The 24267-nt window shown below is 50.9% G+C and overlaps 7 protein-coding genes across 7 annotated transcripts; 5 read left to right on the top strand and 2 right to left on the bottom strand.

Moving 5' to 3' along the window:
* Positions 1 to 172: 172 nt before the first annotated feature.
* Positions 173 to 1325, bottom strand: CPAR01_00582 (amino acid transporter; the record flags this gene model as incomplete). The annotated part of the gene is made up of 4 exons (XM_060484873.1): positions 173 to 490; positions 550 to 945; positions 1004 to 1157; positions 1219 to 1325. The coding sequence occupies 4 exons, from the start codon at positions 1323 to 1325 to the stop codon at positions 173 to 175; spliced, it is 975 nt and encodes a 324-aa protein (XP_060355730.1).
* A 2148-nt stretch (positions 1326 to 3473) lies between these two features.
* CPAR01_00581 (uncharacterized protein) lies at positions 3474 to 4559 on the bottom strand (the record flags this gene model as incomplete). The annotated part of the gene is made up of 1 exon (XM_060484872.1): positions 3474 to 4559. One exon carries the CDS (start codon positions 4557 to 4559, stop codon positions 3474 to 3476), a length of 1086 nt encoding a protein of 361 aa, XP_060355729.1.
* Positions 4560 to 5535: 976 nt separating this feature from the next.
* On the top strand, positions 5536 to 6693 carry CPAR01_00580 (uncharacterized protein; the record flags this gene model as incomplete). The annotated part of the gene is made up of 1 exon (XM_060484871.1): positions 5536 to 6693. One exon carries the CDS (start codon positions 5536 to 5538, stop codon positions 6691 to 6693), a length of 1158 nt encoding a protein of 385 aa, XP_060355728.1.
* A 765-nt stretch (positions 6694 to 7458) lies between these two features.
* Positions 7459 to 8589, top strand: CPAR01_00579 (beta-lactamase; the record flags this gene model as incomplete). The annotated part of the gene is made up of 3 exons (XM_060484870.1): positions 7459 to 7467; positions 7529 to 7620; positions 7671 to 8589. The coding sequence occupies 3 exons, from the start codon at positions 7459 to 7461 to the stop codon at positions 8587 to 8589; spliced, it is 1020 nt and encodes a 339-aa protein (XP_060355727.1).
* Positions 8590 to 9765: 1176 nt separating this feature from the next.
* On the top strand, positions 9766 to 10578 carry CPAR01_00578 (methyltransferase domain-containing protein; the record flags this gene model as incomplete). The annotated part of the gene is made up of 1 exon (XM_060484869.1): positions 9766 to 10578. One exon carries the CDS (start codon positions 9766 to 9768, stop codon positions 10576 to 10578), a length of 813 nt encoding a protein of 270 aa, XP_060355726.1.
* Positions 10579 to 17723: 7145 nt separating this feature from the next.
* CPAR01_00577 (uncharacterized protein) lies at positions 17724 to 18712 on the top strand (the record flags this gene model as incomplete). Its single annotated transcript, XM_060484868.1, has 2 exons — positions 17724 to 17872; positions 17971 to 18712. The coding sequence occupies 2 exons, from the start codon at positions 17724 to 17726 to the stop codon at positions 18710 to 18712; spliced, it is 891 nt and encodes a 296-aa protein (XP_060355725.1).
* A 374-nt stretch (positions 18713 to 19086) lies between these two features.
* Positions 19087 to 22980, top strand: CPAR01_00576 (uncharacterized protein; the record flags this gene model as incomplete). Its single annotated transcript, XM_060484867.1, has 1 exon — positions 19087 to 22980. One exon carries the CDS (start codon positions 19087 to 19089, stop codon positions 22978 to 22980), a length of 3894 nt encoding a protein of 1297 aa, XP_060355724.1.
* Positions 22981 to 24267: the final 1287 nt, after the last annotated feature.

The following is a 24267-nucleotide window of genomic DNA, read 5'->3' as shown; positions in this document are numbered from 1 at the left end:
CTTTAATGATAATGATAATGGCTAGAGACGTCTTGGGTTCCATTTTGACCGGTGTTGAATAAAGATGAAATCGCTTATGTTGCTAAGCTCTGTTTTGTACAGATGAAAACTCTATGTAATCCTTTCCATGGCCATTCATTCCACTCATAGGCAAGTAGTAACTTTTGAATATTTAAACGTACTCGGCGCAGATGAGGTCACCTCCAATATCCATCACCTCTCTGATAGTTGCGTTGGGCATAATATCGACCATCCACAGGTTGTGGTTCAAAGTGGTTTCGTTGCCACCGTCGCCAAAATAGTCCGTCAGGGCCGCACTGGGGTACTCCATGCCGTTCTGGGTAAGATAGCTGGTAAGAGGGATGTTGCGGCCTCCCATGTCCGTCAAGCGGGAGCTGTTGACCTGCTGCCACTCCCACCAGAGACGGTCGAGATTGGTGTGGTGCAGGAAGAAGAGCGGCTCGCCAGGGCTGCCAACGACATCGAGCATCTGAAGAGATCGTGTCAGCTTTGATCACACTTACATCGGCGGGGAAGGGGGTTACTAACGGTTCCACCGACTGCAGAGTGGCCCGCGGTGTGAGGGTTGACCTGGTAGCATTCGAAAGCCGCCGTGTAGTTCTCAGAAGCGAAGCACTCATCAATGTACTGCTGCTGTCCGGTCTGAAAGCCGTTTGAGTTGAATGAGCGGGTCAAGCAATCTTCAGCATAGTTGGAGGTGGAGTTGATGTGGAGAGTCAGGTTGACGAAGGGGCCGTCAGTGACACATCCACCGTCGCTGTCACCGCCGAAGCCGGTGTCGGGATCAAATACAACGGAGGTGTTGAGTGAGTCCATGTCCAAGACCTCGTTCCAGTACGGCTGGCCACCCTCGTAGCCACACTCGGACTGGAGGAGATACTCATGGACACGCATGAAGTAGCGGTGCCAAGGAAGGAAAGATCCCTAAAGATTAAGTATTAGCCAAGCTTTCTCCTGCTACACTGAACTTCATTGTGCATACAGTATTGTGAATGATGTTGGATTGAGTGATGTGTGCCCAGTCAAGCTCATCCCAGCGGTTGATGGCGCCTTCGATGGAGGTCTTAGCTGCAGTAGACTGGAGGCAGAGCTCGGCATCGATGTAAGCCTTCTTCTCAGTATCGGTCATGTTGTTCCTGTTCTTGGCTTTAGCTTCAGATTCCTTGGTTGAATTCTAGAGAATTATGAAGTTCTTACCATGCTTTTCTCTGAGACTTGCTCGTGCAAGTGGTGTTCCAGGAAGCGGCGGCTGCCAAGCCTGTGGTCGCGAGGAGCGAGACTAGCGAGCGAAGAGTGACAGTCATTATGGCTGGTGTTCAAAGAGTGAAGAAATCGGAAAGTAAAGACTGGAGTGCGATCCTCGGATTTAGGCTGAGATGCTGAGTGGTGATGAGGAAAAAATGTCCATCATCTCGGCAGCTACCTCGGTTTATAACCTTTTTCTTTCATTCATAAATATCACAAACTCTTTCCTCCATCTTCTCAAGCAGAGCCGCGATGTTAGACATGGGGATGTGAGTGTGCACTGCGCAATCGGCCAATGCGCCTCAATTTGCAGACCGCGTCACCCTTGCTTCGTTCGGACGAACCGTAAATTTTACCCACTTCCCGTCCTGTTTCTCCTGTTTTGCGGAGTGACCACCACAACAGCCATGTGGGATGTGCCATTGATGCTTAAAGCTGCCCCTGACTAAGGACCAGAATAGAACTGAGCTCCCCACAGATATTCGTAACGGCCTCCCTTTCTTTTGAATGAGCGGTGCGCTACCCTTGACCGTGGCACCGTGCTGTGAACTCTGGCGAAGGCGATTACGTTGTCTCGGGTTGAGCGGCGCGGCGGCAGTCACATCGTGGGATTAATCCCACAGGGAAGCTCCCACGAGCTCACTCCTGGAGACGTAGACGCATACTTAGCTTGGGGGAAAATGTATTCAGTAGATACCCTGCCTATCATGCACGGCAGTTTAGAGGGCGTAGCTGCCCACTCGCCGCGTCATTCTGGCGCAGTAAATAAGCATGGGTGAGTTATCAGATCAACCTTCATGGTGACAAATATCTGGTCGCCTCCACAATTACCTAAGGCGAAAGACACAACAGCTAGGAGCGCTTCATCTTACCACAGGGATGATCACTTTGGCATGCAGCTGAAACTCAAAGAGCGACTGAGAGAACATTGTACCAAACAATTGCAAGTTCAAGACGACTTCTGGACCAATTGGTAGTTGAATGCCAATGGAGGGGGGATGCGAAGAAAGACAAGCTTCGTATTAGCATCGCCAGGTCTTGGCGCAAAGTTGGTTTGCTGAACGCAGCCGGGTCGTCCCTTCTCCCCGGATCAGACAGACATCACTTGCAGTCGTGGGTGCGCTTTGACTACATCAACCACGTTACATTTAGACGGCACGTCCTTGTCAATATGAAGAGGCGCATCATCAGGCTGAGTAGGAACTTCAGTGGCTGGGTCGAGAACCGTTCAAGGGCCTGTCGAAACATGGATCTAGCGAAAAAGGCCCAGACGCAAACCTGATATACACATCTACTAGCTTTTTCTTCCAATGTGTATGCTGCCGGCCTAAGATGAATACGTCGAGGTTGCTTACTGGCATCCGGTTGCTGTATGCAATGACCCGTAATATGCGTTCTTCCAATCTATTGTGCACTGGCTGTCGAGAGACTGAGCAAGTTTTCCTCAACTTAGGAAATGCCCCTGTCAGGCACTCCACCACCTAAACACAGCTACAATTCGCAGACTTTAGCTATGTTGACTTTGCATACCTATTGCATTCTTTGCAAGGCTAAACAAGAAGAACCAAAGGAAATGCTGGATCGTGATAGTTTGACAATCTTCGAATACGAAAACCACCCCTGTTCAAGGAATGCCGATCGGACTGCGCGTCAGGCCCACCGGCGTCCGGTGGGCGCATTGAGCCAAACGCTATTAGATAAGTATTCGTGGACTTTCTCGTCAAGTGGGAGGCATGCCAAGATGCCAAACCCTCTATTCCTACACATGTGAGATGCCCTATCGACGGGTTTTTCGGTTAACAAAAGTCATCGGTATCCTTGGCCCCTTGGCAAATGTCCGCCCTCACACTTTCAAGTCTGACAAGTTGCGGCCATCTTTGAGACTGTGCTTAGATCGAGAGTTGCACTATCTCCCTGTCTCGGTTTCCGAAACCAACACCAGCCGGCGAATCAATCCGACATTGGCTCGCCTTTCGCCCGACTATGAAGGTCAAACTTCGGCAACCGCGATTTGCGCGGTAAAAACACTCAAGAAAGTCTACAATGCCTAACGATTGACGACAACAGTCCAACGAGCCATTCTCTCATATAATCACCATTGTCACTCGAGTTAGTCTTCACGTGGACGAGCCGTCGACCTAAAAACACTCACTCAAACATACTGACTCTTGGCTTTAAAAGCTAATTAATGTAAAAACACAGTCGTCCTACTTGAGCTCTTGAATTCTGGGCAAAGAAATAAATCTCATAACGCCAGTGACAGGCGAGCAGTTCAGGTACTCGAACGTTGCCTCTCCCTTCTTCAGTACCGAGACCTCATGCCAGGTCCGAAACTTCCTTGACTCTCCCCACGTCTTCGCGTGTTTGATGGCTCCAATGTATATAGCCAGGTGAGAGCGATGCGTTTTGGACCACTCTTCCAATGCACTCAGGTTCGTGAAGAACCCAGCACCGCAGGTCTCCTTCTTGGTATAGCCATCGGCGTCTCTGTTGCCCAAGAATCGCAATCCCATAGCACCGCCTTTCTCCCGATTTCCCCACAGGTATCCCAAGCCCGCCCTCAAGGTCGGTTCCAGCTCTGTCTCGTATGACTGTGCCTCTTCAAGGCAACAGTTTTCCCAAAATTGACCGGATCGGATGTGAACAATATTGTCGTAGTTCGTTCCAATTAAGTGCTGTCCTAGTCCGACCGGGATATCTTCTGGCTTTGACGCCTTCGCATCTCCATCCTGTTCGAAAAGGTCATGAGCGGATGCCGGAATTCGATCTCTTGCCGCTCCCCAATATGCTGACAGCTGATGCTCTTTTGTACCAGTCTTCGGTAGCTTGGCCAGACCAGGGAGATAGTCGAGTCCAGAGTAATTTGTTTCAAGGCGTGAGATAGGCGTCGTGAAGCTCTCCCTCCATAAACCAACGAGCATTCGGTGTTCTGGCGCGAGTTTGGTGTAAAGAGACGCGATGTCAAGTTTCCGCAGACTTGCTTCTCCTTTTTCAGCATCGTCCCAATAACAGACCCAAACAAATGTGTTCGGGGCGTCATCCCCATCTAAATGGTTGAAGCTCTCGGTTGAAAGCGGTCTGTCTTCCGTGTTTGTACTGAGCCATGCCTCAACCGCCTGGACTGCCTGTTTGACGAATGTTGAACTATCAGAAGCGCCGCGATGATATTGTATACCGATATATGCTGTGAATACTTTCTGTACGTCTTTGCAGAGGGTAAGTTGCCATCGTGGAACCGGCGGCCGATGACGCTCTGGTCGCCGGAGGGGATAAGTTCGCATGTCTGAGGACATTCCCGTTGTCGTGTGATTTCTTGACCGATGTAGAATCTCTGAAACATTCGCTCAAGTGACGGGAAGGTCCGATAAATATCAAGAGCAGCTTCGTGATGGTGTGAGCATTCGGAACCCAGATTCCAGAACGCAGCTCGACCTCATGGCCGCAGTCCACTGTCAGCAAGCTATTACTAACACTCACTGTCATTGGTGGGAACTCGGAGCTTTTTCTGGCCCCGACGGTTTGGACAAGTCCGCGGGCTCAATAAAGGTGCTCGTGACGCCTGAAGGCGCCCTCTTACGTAAACGGGATAAGATTCTAGTCATGAGTATCATCTTGGTGAGTACTAGTAAAATATTCAAACTTCCCCAGGCAGAAACAATGCAGTAGCAAGATGAGTGACAGGACTGTCCGTAGCAATCATATGTTTGGCACATTCCGAGGGTAATTTACTCTAGCAACCTAGAGTAACATATTCGTAGCAGGGCAAAGAAGGGAGTTAATATGTTCAAGACTTAAGGGAAATACCAAAGATATTACACCACCATTACATTAGTTTCTCGAGAAATGGCGTCCATCTTGAGTTTAATCCGCATATTGATTGGATGTGGTGTTGATTCTCTAAGTAAGGAACAGACGGAAAACGAAAGCAGCTGCAGTCCAATGAATAGCAGAGGTCGGCTAAAAGCAAATCTTTACACAAAGATTATGTGTTGAAATCGCCGCGGTATGAACAGGTTACAAAGAACATCAAAGAAACTTCCAATCATTACTGCGTAGAGACTTCAGAAGCTTGTTGTTCAATGCCTACCTACTTTAGGTTTTATACTTGAGTTGCTTGTGGCTCCGGATCACTGCAGTCCTCCTACAACACTTCGACTCACATAATTACAGAAAACAAGGTGTCACCAATCACCAACAATCGAAACTCCCACTGAAGTATATCTACCCGATTGCTTTTTAAAGCCATCACCCATAGCCACCCTAGTAGCCATGTTATCTACAAGCGCCAAAGGATTCATTCAAGAGCCTACTCGTTCCAGGCCCATCCTGAGGCTCGATATTGCTGCCGCTTTGGGGCTGGGGGAAGTAGGCAAGCCGATCCTAGTCAGGGAATATCAAAGTCCAACATTGACACTAGAATCGGCGAGAAAAGAAGTATCCAAACACCCTCTACCCGGATACCTACCTGACATCGTGGAACAGCGAAATCATTCACGAGAAAGACTTCAACGATCCGGTGACTCGAGGACTCACGACTGTCTTCATTGGGCTTTACAACATACCTGTGGCAAGCAGCCACGAAACTCATCGGATAGTTGCAGCTGTGTAGGCGGCAGTTACGAAATTGACTCGGATTATTCTGAGCCCATGACGGAAGACGAATTTGTTCAGAGACGTGTCAGACTCCACGAGACATACGAAGACCTAGAAGTCTCGACACAAAATCCAGTGAGCACTCAACTTCGTGCTGGAAGTGCAAATGATGAAGTCAGAGAGACTATAGATATGGACCTCTCTGCTTTTCCCCTTGTACAAGATCGCCTCCAAGAAGTGAACGTCGTAATCGAAAATCAGAACAACGACCAGTCATTTGAAGATGCAGTTGGGGCAGTGGAACTCTTGGAAGATTTACAAACTGATCTAGAAGTTGCCGCATCTGTTGTAATGCATGGCCAAAGAAATCAAACAGATGGTGGGACTGACAGTACAGTTGAAGAACCAGGGGTTGGTCGTCGCACTAAATTCCACGAACACTTGGACTCGCTCGATGCACCAGTATTCCGTTTGAGTTTGGCCGGCCTTACTCCTCCTCAGCAGTCGACTCCAATGCAGGAATCCAACAGTGTAATGTGGACAACTTCTTCTGGCAATGATTCCGAGCAAGCTTCCTCTACTTTGCGGCACAAGGGAATATTCATTCCGACTTGGCTATGGTGTGTCTTATGGATCACTCTCATCAGCTTTCTGATAGGTTTCTCCATCATGATGAGCTTGTTCGTTGCTTTGAGACATGAGGGCAAGCTTCATGCCGGAAAGATTTCTCGTTGCAGAACTCTCCAGCCATGCGTGTGCAATATTTCTCCTTCGCCATTCAATGGTGCGCATGGCATGGATGAAAGCATGCTCAACGATGACAGGCCTGAATGAAGTGCGACTAGAAATTTGAGCTTAGGAGCGTCACCATTCGTCGCATGTTTGAAATACAACCTGGAGTTTCCCTGAATAGCCTGAAGGTCTCAATATCACGCATAAACCTCGCAACTTCATCATACAACTGGTGCCGTTGGAGGAAACATTGAGCAGTAAATACAACTTCCTCAAAGACCTCCTGGCTCAATTTTGCCTTGGAACTGTATGCCTGCACTTGATCTTTCCGATACGGCTTGAGTATCTATAAAAACCTGTGGTTCGAGCCACCCTGTGACTGGACCTTCCTTGACTTGCTTTCCTCCTACTCTATCTGGCTCTTTCTACTATCGTATATAAGGCTCGGAACCGTGAGCACTGTCGTGAAAGACGAATAGGTTAACTAACTAAAAGGGCACAATACGAAACAAGCAGAGTTCATCTTATCGGCCGAGAGCTTCCGCCCTATCAAACCCCAGGCTTTACAGAAAAGTTGCATAATTAAGCTCAAGCCCTCGGCTGTCGGTTTCTGAATGAATTGACGAATTCAGACGAAACATGGTTTGGGAACGTTCATCAGCGTTTCATGCCGTTTCATGGCATATACAGTCAGCAATTAAAGACGTGGTAATCATTTGAAGACGTTGAGGCAACGAATTCTTGGCGACTTCACGACGGCATTCAATAAATAGTGACGGTGTCCCTTGAGGCTGCAAAAAAAAAAGGTCCTTATACCACCTGCTACAATACCCTCCAATCATTTGCAAGATTCAGCATAGAGCTAACATGCTGCCCGTAAGATTTCACGAATTTCCCGCATCTACTTCGCATGGTTCGGAATACTTGCTGATTCCAGTCGATGAAGATTTTGCTTCTGAGCTTCTTCGGCCTTGTCAGCGCCTGCGGGCTTTCCCGACGAGACTCCCTCGTTTCCTTTCCGCCTCTAGGGTATGTTGGAGCAAGTCTCGCATAAGTTCAATCACCTGACAGATGACAAGCATCGTTGGAAGAGCCAGAGGAGGAGATCCGTTACAGAGTCTCCGCATTCTGAATCCCTATCCGGGCATATTTGCTTATTATGATGGGCGTACTGGAGAGCGTTTCGCTTCCGACCAGCCCAATTGGCTCGATGATGGCGCGTTCACGCTGGGAGTATCGACATATTCCATCATCGACGGCAACGAGGCCATCATATACGACTCTCACATTACTCCCGACCATGCAGGTGCTGTGATGCGTCATGTTCAGAGCCAAGGTGTCACCAAGATGTCGGTGGTGATCAGTCACTTTCACAATGATCACATTGCTGGTACTGAAGTTTTCTCCAAAGGGGGAGCCACAATTGTCGGACATGAAATCACGGCCCGGACAGTGAAGAGGAATACGCAGGACCTTGCTTCTGATAGCCCAGCCATTGTTGCTGTGCCCCCTACGGAGCTCTACACTGGGAAGAAGGAGATGAAGGTGGGCAACCTCTCTGTTGAGTTGCACAATTTCCAAATTCACACTCCTGATGGAACTATTCTTTACATCCCTTCGAAGCAGCTGATCTTCGCCGGTGATACTGTGGAGGATACGGCGACCTTCATCGCTGATGCCAAGAGCTTGCCGATGCATCAGATGGAGCTTCAACGAATGGCGACTTTCCCTATCTCGAAGATCCTGCCTGCACATGGAGAGCCAAACAGGATTGCCATAGGTGGCTACAACTCAACTTTCATCAATGCAACACTTCGGTACATTGCTGCGATGACAGAGGATGTGCCGGAGCCAGCAGCTTGGAACCAACCTTTGTCTCAGGTTGTTGATGCAGACGTCAAAGGCGGGGACTTGATATACTTCGCGCAATACGAGGAAGTGCATCAGAGTAACGCAGATACCATTCGGAGAAGCCGTGGGAGGGGCAAAAATACCTGATGCGACTTAGTAAGGAATAAACTAAAGCATTGTGGTATTTTGAAGTCGGGATTTGCGAGCATGTGGGACTACCCGACCGAAAACAAAGGGCCCAATTTGGGTTTCAATTTGCTGAAAGATTTTGCATTGAATGGACCCCGGCGTGCTTAGAGAGTACAAGAAGGATGTTCTAGTCTGGAATTTCTTTTCTTTTAATTGAGGGAAGAATGATACTTGAAATTAGTGAGATTGGGTGAGATACTGGCAGCTGCTCATCAAGACACTTGCTTCTATGCGGATGAGACTGTCTCCTTCTGTAATTGAGTGTGTGCCAGTGTAGAGATCTAGAGTTTTGGCTCCTCCGCACATCTCATTGTTTGCTTTAAGGCTATGTTCGTGTCTGTTGTACGTCTCTAATTGCCGTGGCGTTTTCAGAAAAGTCGGGGGTCTTACAGTTGTAGGTGAGCAACCATAGTCCTCCGTCCATTACTTCATAAAAGTTGAAACTCAATGGCGTTGAGCGTCGATTCCGCAACAAATCTACATTAAGACTAGACGTGTTGAATCGGCAGCCCTCATATCGGTTCCCCCACTCTTGAAGTCGGAGAAGTTCCAAAGACCTTGCGCCTCTGATGCATCCCCCTCATTCTGTCGTACACTCTTTATCTCCGGATCCTCGACTCCATCAAGGTAGACGCTGAGATAACGCCCACTTATGCAACTACAGGGACATGTAACCAATTGTGGCATCATCCTACCTGATAGACAATGTCTCACCGAGGTACGTCAACTATTTCTTACAAGGTCTCTGGCCTGTCTCACCATAGAAATCTCTCAGCACAGCGGCACTATCATTTTTTTTTATCGCGGAACGGAACTCTAATCCCTGGCGGAACGTGTGACCTGTAATGTTCCGCAAGACGAATGTGTGACGTCGATGGTGAAGGCGAGGGGTAAATTGGCGCTACCACTAACAAAACAAGAAGTATCCCAACGGCACCATTCCAGGGCGCGTGCTACCTCCTCATACGGACCAGTACAAAAGGCCAGTGAGTCGTACCCTTTTGCTTAGCCTTGGCCCTAAGCTCGTACTGCCTGGGGACCTGAAGAGACTTTCTGACTCGGCTTCTTGTCTACAATCAGCCGACCAGAACCGAGACCGAGAACCCCGAACCAACTACCGGCCCCTCATTCACCATGCCGTCAATTCGTAATACTGCCTCCGATGTCCCGGACATGAACCTCTACAAGCTCAACCGGGTTCACCGCACGCTTGACAAATTAAAGGAGAAGAACGAATGGGAGGCAGAAGACACAAAGTCCTTTGACTGCATGCACTACCTGGGCGATAGTGCGATCGAAACGGCTGCCAAGTCTTTGGGCCTGCAAGCCGGGGAGCGGGTGCTCGATATCGGATCCGGGTTCGGCGGCACGGGCAGATACCTCTACCGACACTTCGATGCTACGACAGCTGGCATTGAGCTGCAAAAGGAGATTCACGACATTGCTCAGACAATTAACGAAAAATCGGGTGCTGGGGCAAATGCGACATCCACTAACGGCAACTTCCTCAAACTCGACCCAGCTGAAATGGGTGCGCCGTTTGATCACATCGTCTCATTCCTGTGCATCCTGCATATCCCAGAACGAGAAGCCCTGTTCAAGAAAGCACACAGCGTCCTCAAGCCAAGAGGCAAGATGTACATTGAAGACTTCTTTGCCCGAACATCTCTGGACGCCAAGACTCTCGAGGTCTTGAGAAGCTCGGTTTCCTGTCCGGACTTGCCTGACAAAGAGCATTACATTGCAGAGCTCGAGAAAGCTGGGTTCGAGGTCACTGACTGGGTTGATATGTCAACCATCTGGACAGACTTCGTGCATGAGCGTGCTGAAGCCTACAAGAAAGATCCGTCGATAGATGCTGATCTCACCGCATTCTATGATGCCGTTGATGAAGTGTTCTCTGGAGGTCAGGTCGGAGGCACCCGAATTACATGTCAAAGAAAGTAAATGCATCGGTTGCCTGTCTCTATTTCCTACCTTGTTGTGAAAGCTTGTTTATCACAGCTCTGCATAGGGAGATGGTGTTGTTACGGCTTGGACATAATCATGCGGACTATGTCTGCGTGATGTGGGCGTCAGTCTCTGACAGATGCATACAGTCTGGCATCTCATCATGCTTTGGAACCAAATTCTGAAACGTAGCCACGGAGAATTGACTTACACTGGTCAAAAGTGCGGTAGTTTTCTCGCGATAATCCATGCTGCAATTAAGCCTCGGTTTCTCCGTTGGGCACCATTACTTAACCTTGGGTCATGAAAGATAATCCGGTATTCCGAGAGTGTGCACACATTGGCGCAAGAGACAGCTAGGTCTTCGGCGCCGGGAAATATTTACGTGCCACCCAACCGCAATCCACGCTCCCCGCGGACAATCTTAGTAAATAAGACCCGAGCTTCCTCTTACTTCAAGTGAAGAGCTTCTCGACTCTATCCGTACGTGATTCTTGTTGCGGAGTAGAGCGTCGGCGCAATGTCCAGAATAACTTTAAACTTTACTCAGACACAATAGGCTACTTCCCTCCCCTGTGAACACTTGGTATCCAAAGACACTGCACGCAACATGGGATGACTGGCGAGAACCTCGTGGCTCGGCCAGGGACACTGACACGGCTGCTATGGGATTTCTTAATAAGGGGCACCCGTACTGCTCGGCATTGTGACAGACACAATCCACACACGCAGCCCACACCCACCTACCTTTTGACACTTTGCATTCCCCGGAGCTATCCAGGGAGCAGAGTTTGGGTAGCGGTCTCAACTGCACGAATCAGGCAAGTTTCCGGACGGGGAACAGTGCCCTAAAATGGCAAAATAAGAGTACACCGCTAATGACTGTACAGCGTTTCCGTTTAGCAGCGGCGTAGAACCGATAGCGAGCTCTTTTTTTTTTTTTTTTTTTTTTTCTATCGGCTAGTTTGCGTTTGGGCCACCTCTTTCCGGGGACTTAAGGCAGAAACAATTTAGGAAACATACAACCTCGCAGGAATGCAAAGCGTATTGAAGCTTTCGACACACGTCCCATCCCAGCGAATTTTCGGTATCGGTCCGAGTTTTCGTAAACCCTACCATACTATACGAATTTCTGTAAAAGCACTCTGCTATGCGTAGAGTTCGCACTCTGTAGTGATCAGCGTCTGTGTCATGTCAGCTATTAGTGATTACTGAGGAAGGTGATCCTTTACTGGCGCGCCCCTCTTAATGAGAACTTGGCATCACCCGCCCCTCGGTTGGCCAGGGCGAATTTTGATGGAGATTAGTGATCTACGCCTAGTGAGACAGGGATTCAAGTTTGGGACTTTGGAACCCCGTCTATGGTCGGAGTGCTCCGCCATGCCATGGCCGATTCAAGAAGCGTTCGGCGATGATGTGGACGACGGGTGAAGTCTATGATGGGATTTGCGAGGTTCCACCTCACAACTGCCGTTTCATCAATTTGCTGATGAGAAGTGTAATCAGCTTATATGAGAAGCTATAGTGTAGGCCAAGTGTTTCAACACAACTCTACGTCTACGATATCAAATCAGGCCCCAGTATCCGTACTGATACGACAGTCTCAATCTGGTACCTACCAAGACAAGCAGGCTCAAACATCTAGATAGTCATCAACGTTTCTGTATGGTGCACAAGAGGCGTAGAACTCGCTAAGCATACGCTCTCACTGACTCAGACTTGCATGATGCGCAACTTGACAGGCCGATAGTGCGGCTGTAGGTATCGATGGCGCAATGCAGGCTGAGAAGCAGACGGCAAATCAGAGCATCCTTCCATCCCAAGCTAGCAATAGCTTGTATGCCCGTATAGCCTATTGCTTTGCCGCCTGGCGGTAAGAATGAGGCACATGAGCTGCTATGAATGCGAAAGTGTGGCGGGCACCCTTCCCATTACTGATTACATGCGTGGCGGGCGGGGATTGGGCGCAAATGGGTATAGTGTTTGTAAGACTTGGCCCTGCAATTGATACACTGACGTTTATGTGTTCGTATGGATACTTAGGTAAAGATGCCGAGACGTGAAATGAATCAAAAGCTTGATTGGCCTGGCGGTGATAATAAGAAGAATGCCCTAGATGGTCGACCTACGGATTACCTCTCCCGAGGTAGGGGCGTACGGTCTCATTAGTCATTCTGTGCCTCCAGCACCCATTCCAGAAGGTTGTTAGTGTTACAGGTAGCATAAAAACAATATGGGTTGCGGAGACCGAATTCCGTTGTGCGGCTGTGTGTGCGTGTGTGTGACCTTGCGTTGGACAGGGCGTTAGAGAAAATGCTAGAGCCTAGAGGGGACTGGTTCGCCCCAAACTTGTACAGTAGAGGCACGGGTCCCTTCAAAGTTACAGAGTTGTTCGCTTTCGCAAAAAAAGATCCTTGATTGGGCCCCATATTGTGGGATACCGATATTGAAGGGGATGTCATTCTCGGATTTGTACGACATTACGAAGTCTCGGCTACTATGGAGGGGGTCCTTCCTTGCGGCCGATGAACTGCAGGAGGCCGGGCTGTCCGGACTTTCATTCCTCCACCTTTGGTTGCTTTCTGCCTCCGTGATTTCTTTCATGCTTGACTATGGATGTGTAATCCATGATGTGAATGGCGTCATTTGAGTCAAGCTCTGCATGCCAGCTGTACTATTGGGGGGAATGTACGGATACGCCTCAGGGATACACGTATCTCGGTAGGTATGCACGGCTCACTCAGGTCTCAGGAACGCAAATCCAAACCACAGCCACCGATTGTTGTAGTTTGATGTCTGACAGGACGTCTACGGTCACACGGATTCCGAATACCGAACGCTCGTTGGCTGCATTGAATAGAGGCACTGCGGAGCGCGCACACCCTATCACCTAGTTGCATGAATAATGGCGGGTGCGTAAGGGTATATCGGACTGACCGTCCGCAGTAGATATTAGAGTTGCACCAGATTGGGGTTGAGTCACAGAAATAGAGAAGAGGACGGATAACGGGGGAGCAATATGGTTCAGCTGGACGAAGTTGCACTGGGTTGCACAGAGTTTTGCTACGAGTACCGAGCCAGACAGGTAGGTATCGGTATCGTGAGGCGGCTTTGAGGAGGCATGGAAAGGCTAAAGTAATGACCTGTCAAGAGAGAGTTTATGACTGTGCGGAACGGGTCATGTAGCTTAAGGACCAATAAGTAATCATTGAGACGGACAGTGGGGCGCCGGAAGCAGTTTAATGTTTGAGAAGGGCCAACAATTTACGATACAGGCAAACGGGCTACGAGAGTAAGTTGGACAGTTGGACAGATTGGGAGGATGTGTGCGTGCCTGAAGCTTGGTTTTGAGTGGTGGTGGATCGTGGAAATAGTTTCTTCATTCGGTAAGGACGTCAACAAGCATTGCAAGCATTCTGTGTTAGTTTGGTTGGTTGGGCGTTTGCGCCACCGGTGCGCCTGTGAGGTGAGTGCGCATTCAGTCCGACGCCAAGAAGGGGCCAGCAAGTATCAGTTGATTTTGCCCATGTTCCTCTGTGTGTGTGTTCGGCTCACAATCGAGGGTGAACGGCCCCGGGGGGGGGGGGCAGAAGGTCATAATATCAGGTGGTACGTATGTACTCCGTATGGCTAGAGAGGAAGCCAAAAAGTCAAATTACGCTCTACTGTGATAAGATAGCAGTGGAAAGGAAAAGCACGGCGACGGGTCCGTGGTATAGATCTCTACGGCAGACGGCAGGGCATGGTTTGGTCCATGGTGCGTGCATACATTTCCGGGAAAGGGGGGTTCAAGTTGTAATTGGATCCACGGACAAGATCCCACGCGGGCCGCGGACACGGCGAGCGAGCGGTTTCGAGTGGGATAAATTATAAAAAGGCATGTTTTGAGTTGGACTACGCGGAATTATGGTCCGTCTTGGAATAGCGGCATCATCTAAGAATTTGAATCCGCAACTCTCTCGACTGAACTGCAATATGGACGAGGGAGTGGTTGGCAGGTGTCGGGTGTGTGCCACCGCCTAGTGCGTGCGCTGTACGAATATTTTGTACCACGGTTCGTATTAACATAGCTACGGAGTACCTAGAGGCTAGATGAAAGACAAGCCGAGGGTGAAAACGTGTACTTTGTATGAAGTAGTAAGGTACGCGGATCTCGGGAACTACCCAGAGGAATAAGGTAAGCTGTACTACGTAAGCGGGCGGGAAACAAGGTGCAAGCAAGCCAATGTTCGACGGCCCTGATCACGATGCCGATCGACCTAACGTCTCCCGGACTTTACAGGCTGATCCAATGTCCCGGTGAAAGTGCAAATGCGCCAGGAAAGTAATAGTTTGGCAGGGGGTCCGTGATGAGTCGCGTGGGACGCCGGGCGAAAATTACCAAAAATGCTCAATGGTAGACCAATGAAAGACGCTATTATGGACTGTATGACGGCGCGATATACCCGTGCCCTGCCTTGCAAGTGGTGCCAAGTCACGGGTCCAGTTAGGCTGTAGAGTACGCGGAGATACGGAGTACTGGCCAGTGAGGGTCTGATTGAGTCTGAATTACGTTCTGTCAGACCGGTGGGAGAGTCATGCCCAGACTTTGCCATGCAGTCTTTTAGTCCAATGTGTTTGAGAAGAGTCGGAAGAAGATGGGTGAGGTGGCTGCGCATCGATCCGAGGCTTCGGCTTCCTCGTAAAGCCGGTTAGGTTAAGAGCGGCGGTGATGTACGTTCTCACACTCGTGTGATGAGATGAGATGAGATGAGGTGAAGTGAGGTGAGATGAGATAAGGAGGAGGTGAGCACTGAGCCGACTAGGGTGGTCATTCATATAGCATGGCACGCATGGCAAGCCGCAAGGCCAGGGTACGAATACTCACTGGTGACGGTGATGGTCAATGGTAAGCTGGTAAAGTACGGACAACGGAGTATCCGTAATACACCAACTACATAATCATGGGAGCATGGCGGCCATTGGCCATAGCCTGCCAGGGGCGCGGGGCGCAGGGTGATACGGGGATTTGGGGCAAAACAGATGCCGTGCGGATTGCTCCCGTTCGCTTGGAGGCTGGAGCCCATGGAGCCCATGGAGACCTGTAGCGAGCGAGCAGTGAGAGGCGAGCAGCAGGTTCGGTTTCCCCCCTCTTTAAGGGATCAATGGTGTGGTGATGGTGGTGGGTCCCCGGGTGTATGAGAGGGGGAGGGGGGGGACGACTGAGAGGCTAGAGCCACGGGGATGATGGATCGATGGCAATCTTTTGTGTCTTGAAAGTTTTTCTGCCTTGCCTTCACGAGAGCGAGAAGGATGAACGGGTCCGGAGATAATCATTAAGGACTCGGAAGTCGGGGGGTGGAACATGGAAGTATGAGCCCGACGGCGTTTGAGAGCGGCGAATTGGCGTGTTTTGGGGGCCCTCGCTGAGGAGGACCCTAATGCGACGAGATGCCCAATGGTGAGGACATGTTCGGCTAATCGGATACGTGTAATACACTACGAGGCGAAGGCCACGGCCACAGTCCAATACTTTTGAGATGGATTGGGATGAGTTGGGACTCATTGGAAGTTGAACCATCAGTGAATGACTGTGTGTAGATGTCTTTGGAGAAGCGGGCTTGGAAATGAGTGGGCGTGGCGCCGAGCTGAAGGGGAGCTTAGGTACGGATTCAGCCTACCGTGCTACGAGTGTAATAGGAACACTGTAGCTAAGGCTAGGCATGGGCGTACGAGTGCTCCGTACCTTCCTTCGTATGGTAAGGTATTATGACGGATACGCGGTTGAGGAGGGATGGATTGGTACGCCTTACCGTCCGTACTTCGTACCTTAATGAGTGAGTGGGAGCCTGTGAAGCATGTACCTCTGCAGCTTCTGTGACGGGGGTACCCGCCCTTCGGAACGCTACGTCCATTTCAGAATAGGTTTTCCGATGAATGGTGGGCAGCGGCGGATGGCTCCATTGCGTGAGATTCAGGTAATCGAGTGCGAGAAGAGAATAGTGTTTGAGAAATGGAGAGGCAGAGAGCGAGTGAGAGTGAGACCAATACCAATGCACCTAGGTACCTACCAGGAGTGATGATGAGAGTGAAGAGAGAGATGCGCGGACTTAAGATACGCGGTCAGCTATAGAAAAGTGTACGTAGTACGTACCCTGGTACCTTGTGTCAGCAACTCAAAGTGAATGGAAGGTGAGGTGGCCTGGAAAAGGGTTAAGAACTTAGCAGATACGTACCGATCCCTCCAAGACGCTTGGCCGTAGGGTCGTCCAATCCCAACCGGGTCTGAGAGAGCAATGTCTCTCTTTCCTTAAAGGCAAGCGGAGGAGCAGAAAAAAAAAAGAGACAGACAATAATTCAATTTCCTGTATCCGTAAGAGGTATCCGTACGGCGCAAAATACCTAGGCGCTGATAAACCAAAAAAGCCCCTCCCCCCAGAAACAGCTTGCATGTGCTTGACACACAACACACCTCACACACGCTCTCTCAGATTATCTATCTCACGACACATGCACACTCTAGCCCAGTCAGACGTACCTTACTCCAGCTGTCTCTAGTCTAGCTTGGTCTGGTACAAGTAGCCACCAAATGAGCACTCTGCCTACGGATACGGGTACTTCCACACGGTATGCTGGTCTTGCTTTTTTCTTCTTTAAAGTATTCATCATTCTTCTCGGCCCATCCTCATTCCACTTGTCTTGCTACACACTCCTGCTTAGACACCGTACACCCATCTCCCTCCCCCCTATGAGTATTCATTCGTAGGGATAATTGGACACCTCGCTTGTTGTACAGAAAGTAGGATCGTTCTTTCTCTCTCTCTTCGGTTGGCACGGGCTCTGGCTGATTGCCAATACCTCAGAGAGGATCAGTAGAACAGCAAGCAAGTCAGGTACGTACTTGGCGCTGAGCGGTTCCCATTGCTTTACCTTGCCTTACCGGGTACCTATCTACCCAGCAAGGTATTGTACGCAGTCTCTCCCTTTACCCTCACTTTGCCTTACAGTCCTTACCTACATTACCCTACCTTACCTTTACTCCCCGGTTTGGTTGGTCCTTCCTCACCTTGTCTATGATGGCATGATAAGACTCGAGAGGAAGCAACGGGCGGCAGAGGCGCACCTGTCATTCTACGTTAGCTGGCGGTTATTATGTAGTAGTAATGCCATTCATTGGCAGGCCCAACAGCATTTGCTCTTTCCCAAAACAATGGACTAATTTCCCTCCTTCCTTTCTTTCCACTCCTTGCCCTTCCATACCTGCCCTCCCCATATCCGTACCTTCCCATCCTTTACCTCGCCTCACCTCGAGGTACCTACCTAGGTAGTATTCACCTTACCTTACCTTGCCTTTCTTTCTTTACCTTGACCCATCTTACCCAACATATTTGTCCGTCATTCATCTTCCAGATCCATCCATCACCAGTCATCGCTGGTCACCTTCGCCTTCACCTTCACAGTCACTCGCTGTTTGCATCTTCCTTCTTACCCTTTGTTGTTTGTCATCCTTCTACCGCCTTCTTACCGACCACCCGCCCCCGTTTCTTTCATCTTTTCTTCACCTCCCACACACCCAAACTCTGCGCCTTCCCACACCCCCCGGTCCAAACGACTTCACCTTTCCAAGTGGCAAGTACTGGCGCCCTTGACAGCTCCCAGTTCTATTTTCGATCACCACCATACCGATAGACGAGGGGTCCCGCATCTCTGCATCTGGGATCTGGATCTAATTCATCTTCACTCTATTTCTGCCTGGCAACTTATCCTAACCGGGACCGAGCAGGTGTCCGTACGAACTATCCATACAGGCAATCCCAATAGGCAGACGTCGTTGACTTGCCACCTACACAACTCCACCCACGACCGGACTTCTCGCTACCACCGCCGCACCTGCCTACGCTGCCTGCCTACCAACGCCAAAGTCCCTTTCATCTTAACGACTACACACCGAGCGAGGCCCCATCACCTTTTTTCTCTTTGCCTTTTGTCGACTCTTCATCTCACGATTCCCTTTGTCTCAGAGTCGTCTTCGAGTCTCATCGCCCGAACCCTCTGCGGCATACTGCTTTACGGATCACCTCCCTGCTGCCGTTGCAAAGGACATCGCATCCGTCTGCAAGCTCTAGTCAAGAGTTCCACCCTGACTAAGTGACTAATCATCGACATTATCCGTCCTTCGTTTCGCGGATTACGAAGCGCATAGGAAAACTCTCTGGGTAGACTACTTCATTGTGGTCATTGAGTGGATAATACTCCATTCGACCCTACTCACACAGAGGTACTGACATGACCGATATACCACCTTCTTCTTGCGTAATGCCGTTGACCCGCAGGGTTGACATATCTTGAAATGCAGTATCTAATGCCATGTTTGAAATAGGTTCTTGTAGTGGCCGAGTCTCGGGCATGGGTCGTCCAAACTGAGTCAGTCGGTCAACTTACTATCAGCAGAGACCTTGATTAAAACTTCTGCCGAGCGGACGAGACAGACACTTATCCTCGTACAGCAAACTCCATCTTGTCGTCATGGCGAGTATCTCATCTTCCACTGCGACCATATCGCAAAATGGTCAATCGGATCTAGACCAAGATCGTAAACGCTGGTTTGCAGAGTTCGAAGCGCTCAAAGCCCGCTTTGAGGCTGAAAAGGAGAATGTAAACGCCAAATTCACCCAGCAGCAGCGTGACGCCTGCCACGATCTCGACGAGGAGGCCCGCTTCGCCGACACGTTAAATTTGCCACAGAAAGCTCGCGAGCTTCTTCAAAAGTATCAGCACGAACTCCGATCCCATCGATATGCCGCCTGTCAGCAAAGGCGTGATGTCGAGGAAAAGGACCGCGCAAGACGCGAAGCAGACGCTCTTCGAGAACATCACATAGGTTTCCCCGTGCCCGGCAACTACTCTATACGCAACACCGGTTATCCCCCAAACGCTAGCATGCTAGGACGTACGCCAACAAACCCGTCGGCTCAGATTGTTGGCGCGCGCGTTGGTCCAGCTGGGCGCGGCTCGCCTTCAATCATGCCGATGAGCACACCTCCCCAGCAGGCACGTCAGCCCCTACCACAAGGCCCCATGGTGCCAAATCAGCCTATTCAGCAGCGGCCGACAAACGGAATGCCCGGCCACGGCAGCTCGGCCCCGATGCCGTCTCAACTCGACCACCAAAGTCGCCAGTCACAGCAGGTCAACCAGGGCCACCCAACTCAAGGACAGGCCTGGATTCACCATAACCAACCTGGCCAGCAGCAGGTCTCACCTCGAACTTCAGCCTTGTATCACCCGAATCGGCCAGTCAATAACCCGGTGACAAACGGTGCCCCTCGGGTGCTTCCTTCGCAACCACATGTTCCTACATTGGGTAGCAATCATTACGGCCCTCCGAGAGCCGGGTCTGGACAGCCTGTCAATGGCACTCAGCACAACCTAGCCGATCGTAGTAACCGGGTACCTCTGCCGCCCATGAATGCTGGCCCCATGGGTTCTCGCGTGGATAGACTACAGGCGAGTGATGGGAGAAATTTTGCGCAAGGCGCCATGTTACGAGCGGAAGATGGGTTGAGACATTCTGTAGACTCCCACTCTGACCGCCATAAGATAGCCAAGAGGAAGTCGGATGCCAGCGACATGTCATCTAGAGATGCAGATCCGAAGCGCGCAAGACCTGATACGCCACAGTCAATAGCTCCCAGGACGATCACCTTTGCCGAAGTTTACCAGGACGGCAAAGCGGAATACAAGCACAACATCGTCAAATTTGAGGACGTTTTCTATATTCTGCGATGCGACGAACACGGTGTGCATTTCAAGCAGAATGCACTCGCAGCGGCAGCCAAGCACCTCCACGGCGCTTCCCATGGTCATCAGAAGAAGGAGCACAAGTTGGCGGTCGAAACTATCGGATTCCACGTCGTGGATTGTACGGAGGAGCTCGCTGCAATGAACAACGAATGTGTCCGCCTTGCTTTCGAAAATGGTTACAAGCCCCTGAACCAGCTGCACGGCCCGAAATCTGGTGGCAAACGACAATCGGCCGCTCACACGATGGCTCCTGTCAGGGACCCTTCAGTTTCCGATTCATCATTCCAGGCAACCCCCAATAGCGCGGGACCTTACCAAACGAAGTTGGAATCGAGATCACAGGAGGATAAGCAGCAACGTGGTGGGGATCACATTATGAATCCAATTCCGGGTGATATTTACCACGCAAAATGGCCAAGGAGCAACAAGCTCTACATTGTTATGATACTGGGCTGGACATCCTTGAAGATGTGCGGATGGGATGGCTGGCTCAGCGACACACAGCTTTGCGACAGGAAGATCAGGCCTACGTGCTATACGTACAATGACGAAGGAATTGGTGGCTGGGCGCCTGGTTACGGAGATGGCGAGCCGCGTGAGTTGGATAGGGATGTCCCCGTTCTGTGGTTTGAAAAGAATGGCAACACCAGATTGGGTTGGCTTGGCGTTAAATTCATTCTGAAGCCTTTGCTGCTTGACGACCCTGACCGATCCACCGATCCCTTGGACCCGGCCAACAACGCGAGAAAGAAGTATGCTGAGATCCGTGGGTACGACTCGTTCGAGGCCATGCTGGCCCATGTGCAGGCAAGTCAATCACCGGCAGGAGCAGAATTGGAGTCGACGACAGAGACGGCGACGACGGGGACAATTCCCGCGAAGCTGCCGTCATTTGCTTCGGCATCGGACTCGGACCCTGTACCCGATGTTGACATGTACGACTTTGGCGACAATCCTCCTCCAGCTGACGATTCGGATGACGAAGACTACGTGGAACCGAAGCGCCGGAATGGCCAGGATTCAGATGACGACATGGCGGATATCGACGAGGGCCCAACTACGCCTCAGCAGCCTCTCAGACGGAGCACTCAGGAGGTGCGGCCTACGTCGCGGCTGAGCGAGAATGGTTGGATGACGGGGAGATCTGGAGCTGCTGCTGGCACTCGTCTGTCGGCCAAGAAAGAGAAGACGGTGGTCGATAGGGATGATGTGGCAATGGACGATGCTGTCCAATTAACGCCGTCCAAGGATCAAAACGATAGCAAGGGGAACGCGACACCCGTCACTGCGAACACCAATGGAGGACGTGTTGCGGTCGCCCTTGGAACCCCCGCGACACCTCAGTCAGCACCCGCAGAGATTGCTGTGAACGGGCCGACCTCAGTTCCCAATTCCGCTCCTCAACCTGATGACAGCGCGCCTGTGAGCACCGTATCACCAGGCTCGAGCCAGACGACGATTATATCGGCAACTGAGCGGCCTGCACTTACTGAGATTGCGGGGAGTAAAGCTTCTCAGAGACCAAATGCTCAAGATAGCGCGCATCCGGCGGTAGAGGATGCAAAGCCCCGGCAAGACAGCGAGAACCAGTCTCAGATGGACCAAGCATCAATGGCAAGCTTGGCCCAGAGCGCGATGAAGGCTGCTTCCAAATCGCCAAACCTCAACAAGGAAGTTCCCCGTGTAAGCCCCAAGCTGCAAATTGCAGACTTGGTCAACGACACAGCCGGCTCTGAAAATGCAGCCCGTCGGCCTCTACCATCCAAGTCGTCCCCAGGCGCTATTGAGCCAGCGCCACTCCGACACCCATTGCCTCAGAAGCCCAGTCAAGGTGTTCATCTCGATCAAATGACGAGGGCTAGCCAGCAGCCTTCGCCCGCACTGTCGACGAAGAGTATCAAAGAGGCACCGTCGCCGGCGTTGAACGGCCCGTTTCCTCAGCCTCCGCGGAGCGCTAGCGCGGCCAGCGGCGAGAGCGCTGCTCGCCGACCTGATCCTCGCATGAGCATCGCGAGCATGAGCAGCAGCAGTGCTCACGATGACCAGGAACGAGGGGCGATCAAGCAGACGGTGGTCATCAGCACGAGCAACGGCACTGCGTCGGGCAGTAGCACTCCCAAGGTGTTGACGCACGCCAGCTTGGTCAACAGTGAGCAGTGGCGTGCAGTTCGGGCATCGGAGTCACCTCGGGTCACACCTGCGGCGCTTCAATCGCCTCTCATCGACCGAAGTGCAGCGGCGTCTCCTGCTCTAGGAGGCAAGAGAGATGTCGAGAACTTTATCGACGTGTCAGAGTTTCACCAGGGCAGTCAGCACTGGGTGCAGCCGGGAAAATTCCTGCGCTTCCACGCCGAGGACGAATCGAGCAGCATCATGCGAAGCAAGCAAGAAGACGGCATGGAGGCCGTTGTGGATGCTAGTCTGGTCAAGGCAGCAAAGATGGCGGGAACGACAGTGCAGTTGGAGCTCAAGACGGAGAAGGGCGAGAAGGTTGAGCAGAAGCTGGTGTTTGAGGCCAACTCGTTGACGGGCAGCCAACGCGGAGCAAAGCTACAAGCGACCAAGTTCTACAAATGGCTGTCGGGAAAGAATCCAGACATGCAGCACCTGTATTGAAATGAGATACTACTGCGGTTGAGGAATTCAAGGGCGGTCGGTGTTGCGTATGACCGACTAAACGGCGTCATGGGGTTTAGGCTCTTGGTTTTTTTTTTTTTTTTTTTTTTTTTTTTGCCCCTTCTCTTTTTTCATTGACCGTGAACCGCAATACGGACCCGGTTATCGGCTGTTAGACTGGCTTTCGCAAGAGATATGGGATAGCCCGAGGCGGAAAGCGATGCTGCTTAATCGCTCGGTATAGTGATTCGGGAGTTTTGGGACAAGGAAAACGTTGGGGATTGTTAGTTGTGGGAGAGCTTTCCGCTGGTATTGAGACGGAGATGTGTTGTTAGTTGAGCGGTATCAGGCGCATGCCTGCTTGATTGAGAATTACAGCACAAATTGATATTACATTGTTGAAAACACGTATGAGGGAGAGTTTCAAGAACGTGGTACCGTAGTTTGTGAGTGAAGATGGTGGCGATAAGATTGGGATGTTGATCCGCAGTTCAGTTAGGAGGTTACCTTAAGTATCGGCCATTTGTTATCCGGACTTGAGTCTTGCACTAGAACCCCTCATGCATGCTCACGACTATCCATGCGGGATGAGTTGCAGCTCGGATGAATAGTGGATCAGTAGCTTGCCTCCCTTGAGTTACCCGGGGATGGATGAATGGAGGAGGGATGGGAGCTTGGGGCGTCTACGGTCTGGGTTGTGAATTTGCATGTGATTGCCAGGGTTGAAGTGAGAGGGCTCAAGTGAGATGTGAGAGGTGGTGAGTGAGAGGCTGGGTGAGAAGGAACTGAGTGTGAGCCTGAGCACCGGCCGGAGCTATGCGAAGTACTGCGGGAGGTACCCCAAATATCAGCAGGCACGTGGACGATGACCAGTCGCACCTTACCGGCTTAAGGCAGGTAGGTACCTCAGCCATGGATGGAGCAGCTCCAGCTGGATGCAGCAGCGTAGCTCTCGTCGCAATTCTTCAGCGCTCAACTCAACTTTGCCCGGCTTGATCCATTCCACGATTCTTTTCTCTTTGTACAACTACTCTCCTATTTCACTTCGCCCTCCTCTATCCCATCTCTGGCTGCAAATCAACAGGACCCTCAGTACGAATCTCTGCCTCGAGTGCAAACTAGAAGAGAGAGAGAGGCCGGACAAGATCCAGGCAGTCCGATGCCGATGCCGCGACGGACACTCTAATGTGCGACCAGCGAGCCACTGCGACGACCTGATCCACGACTACCTTACTCGACTACCGTACCTTACGAGTCTACGACTGCCCGCCTGCGACCGAAACCGAT

This window comes from Colletotrichum paranaense (assembly GCF_030867605.1).
Source record: "Colletotrichum paranaense strain IMI 384185 chromosome Unknown Scaffold_1.1, whole genome shotgun sequence".
In the NCBI taxonomy this organism is placed as follows: Eukaryota; Fungi; Ascomycota; class Sordariomycetes; order Glomerellales; family Glomerellaceae; genus Colletotrichum; species Colletotrichum paranaense.
This window is presented reverse-complemented; position numbering and strand designations above follow the sequence as displayed.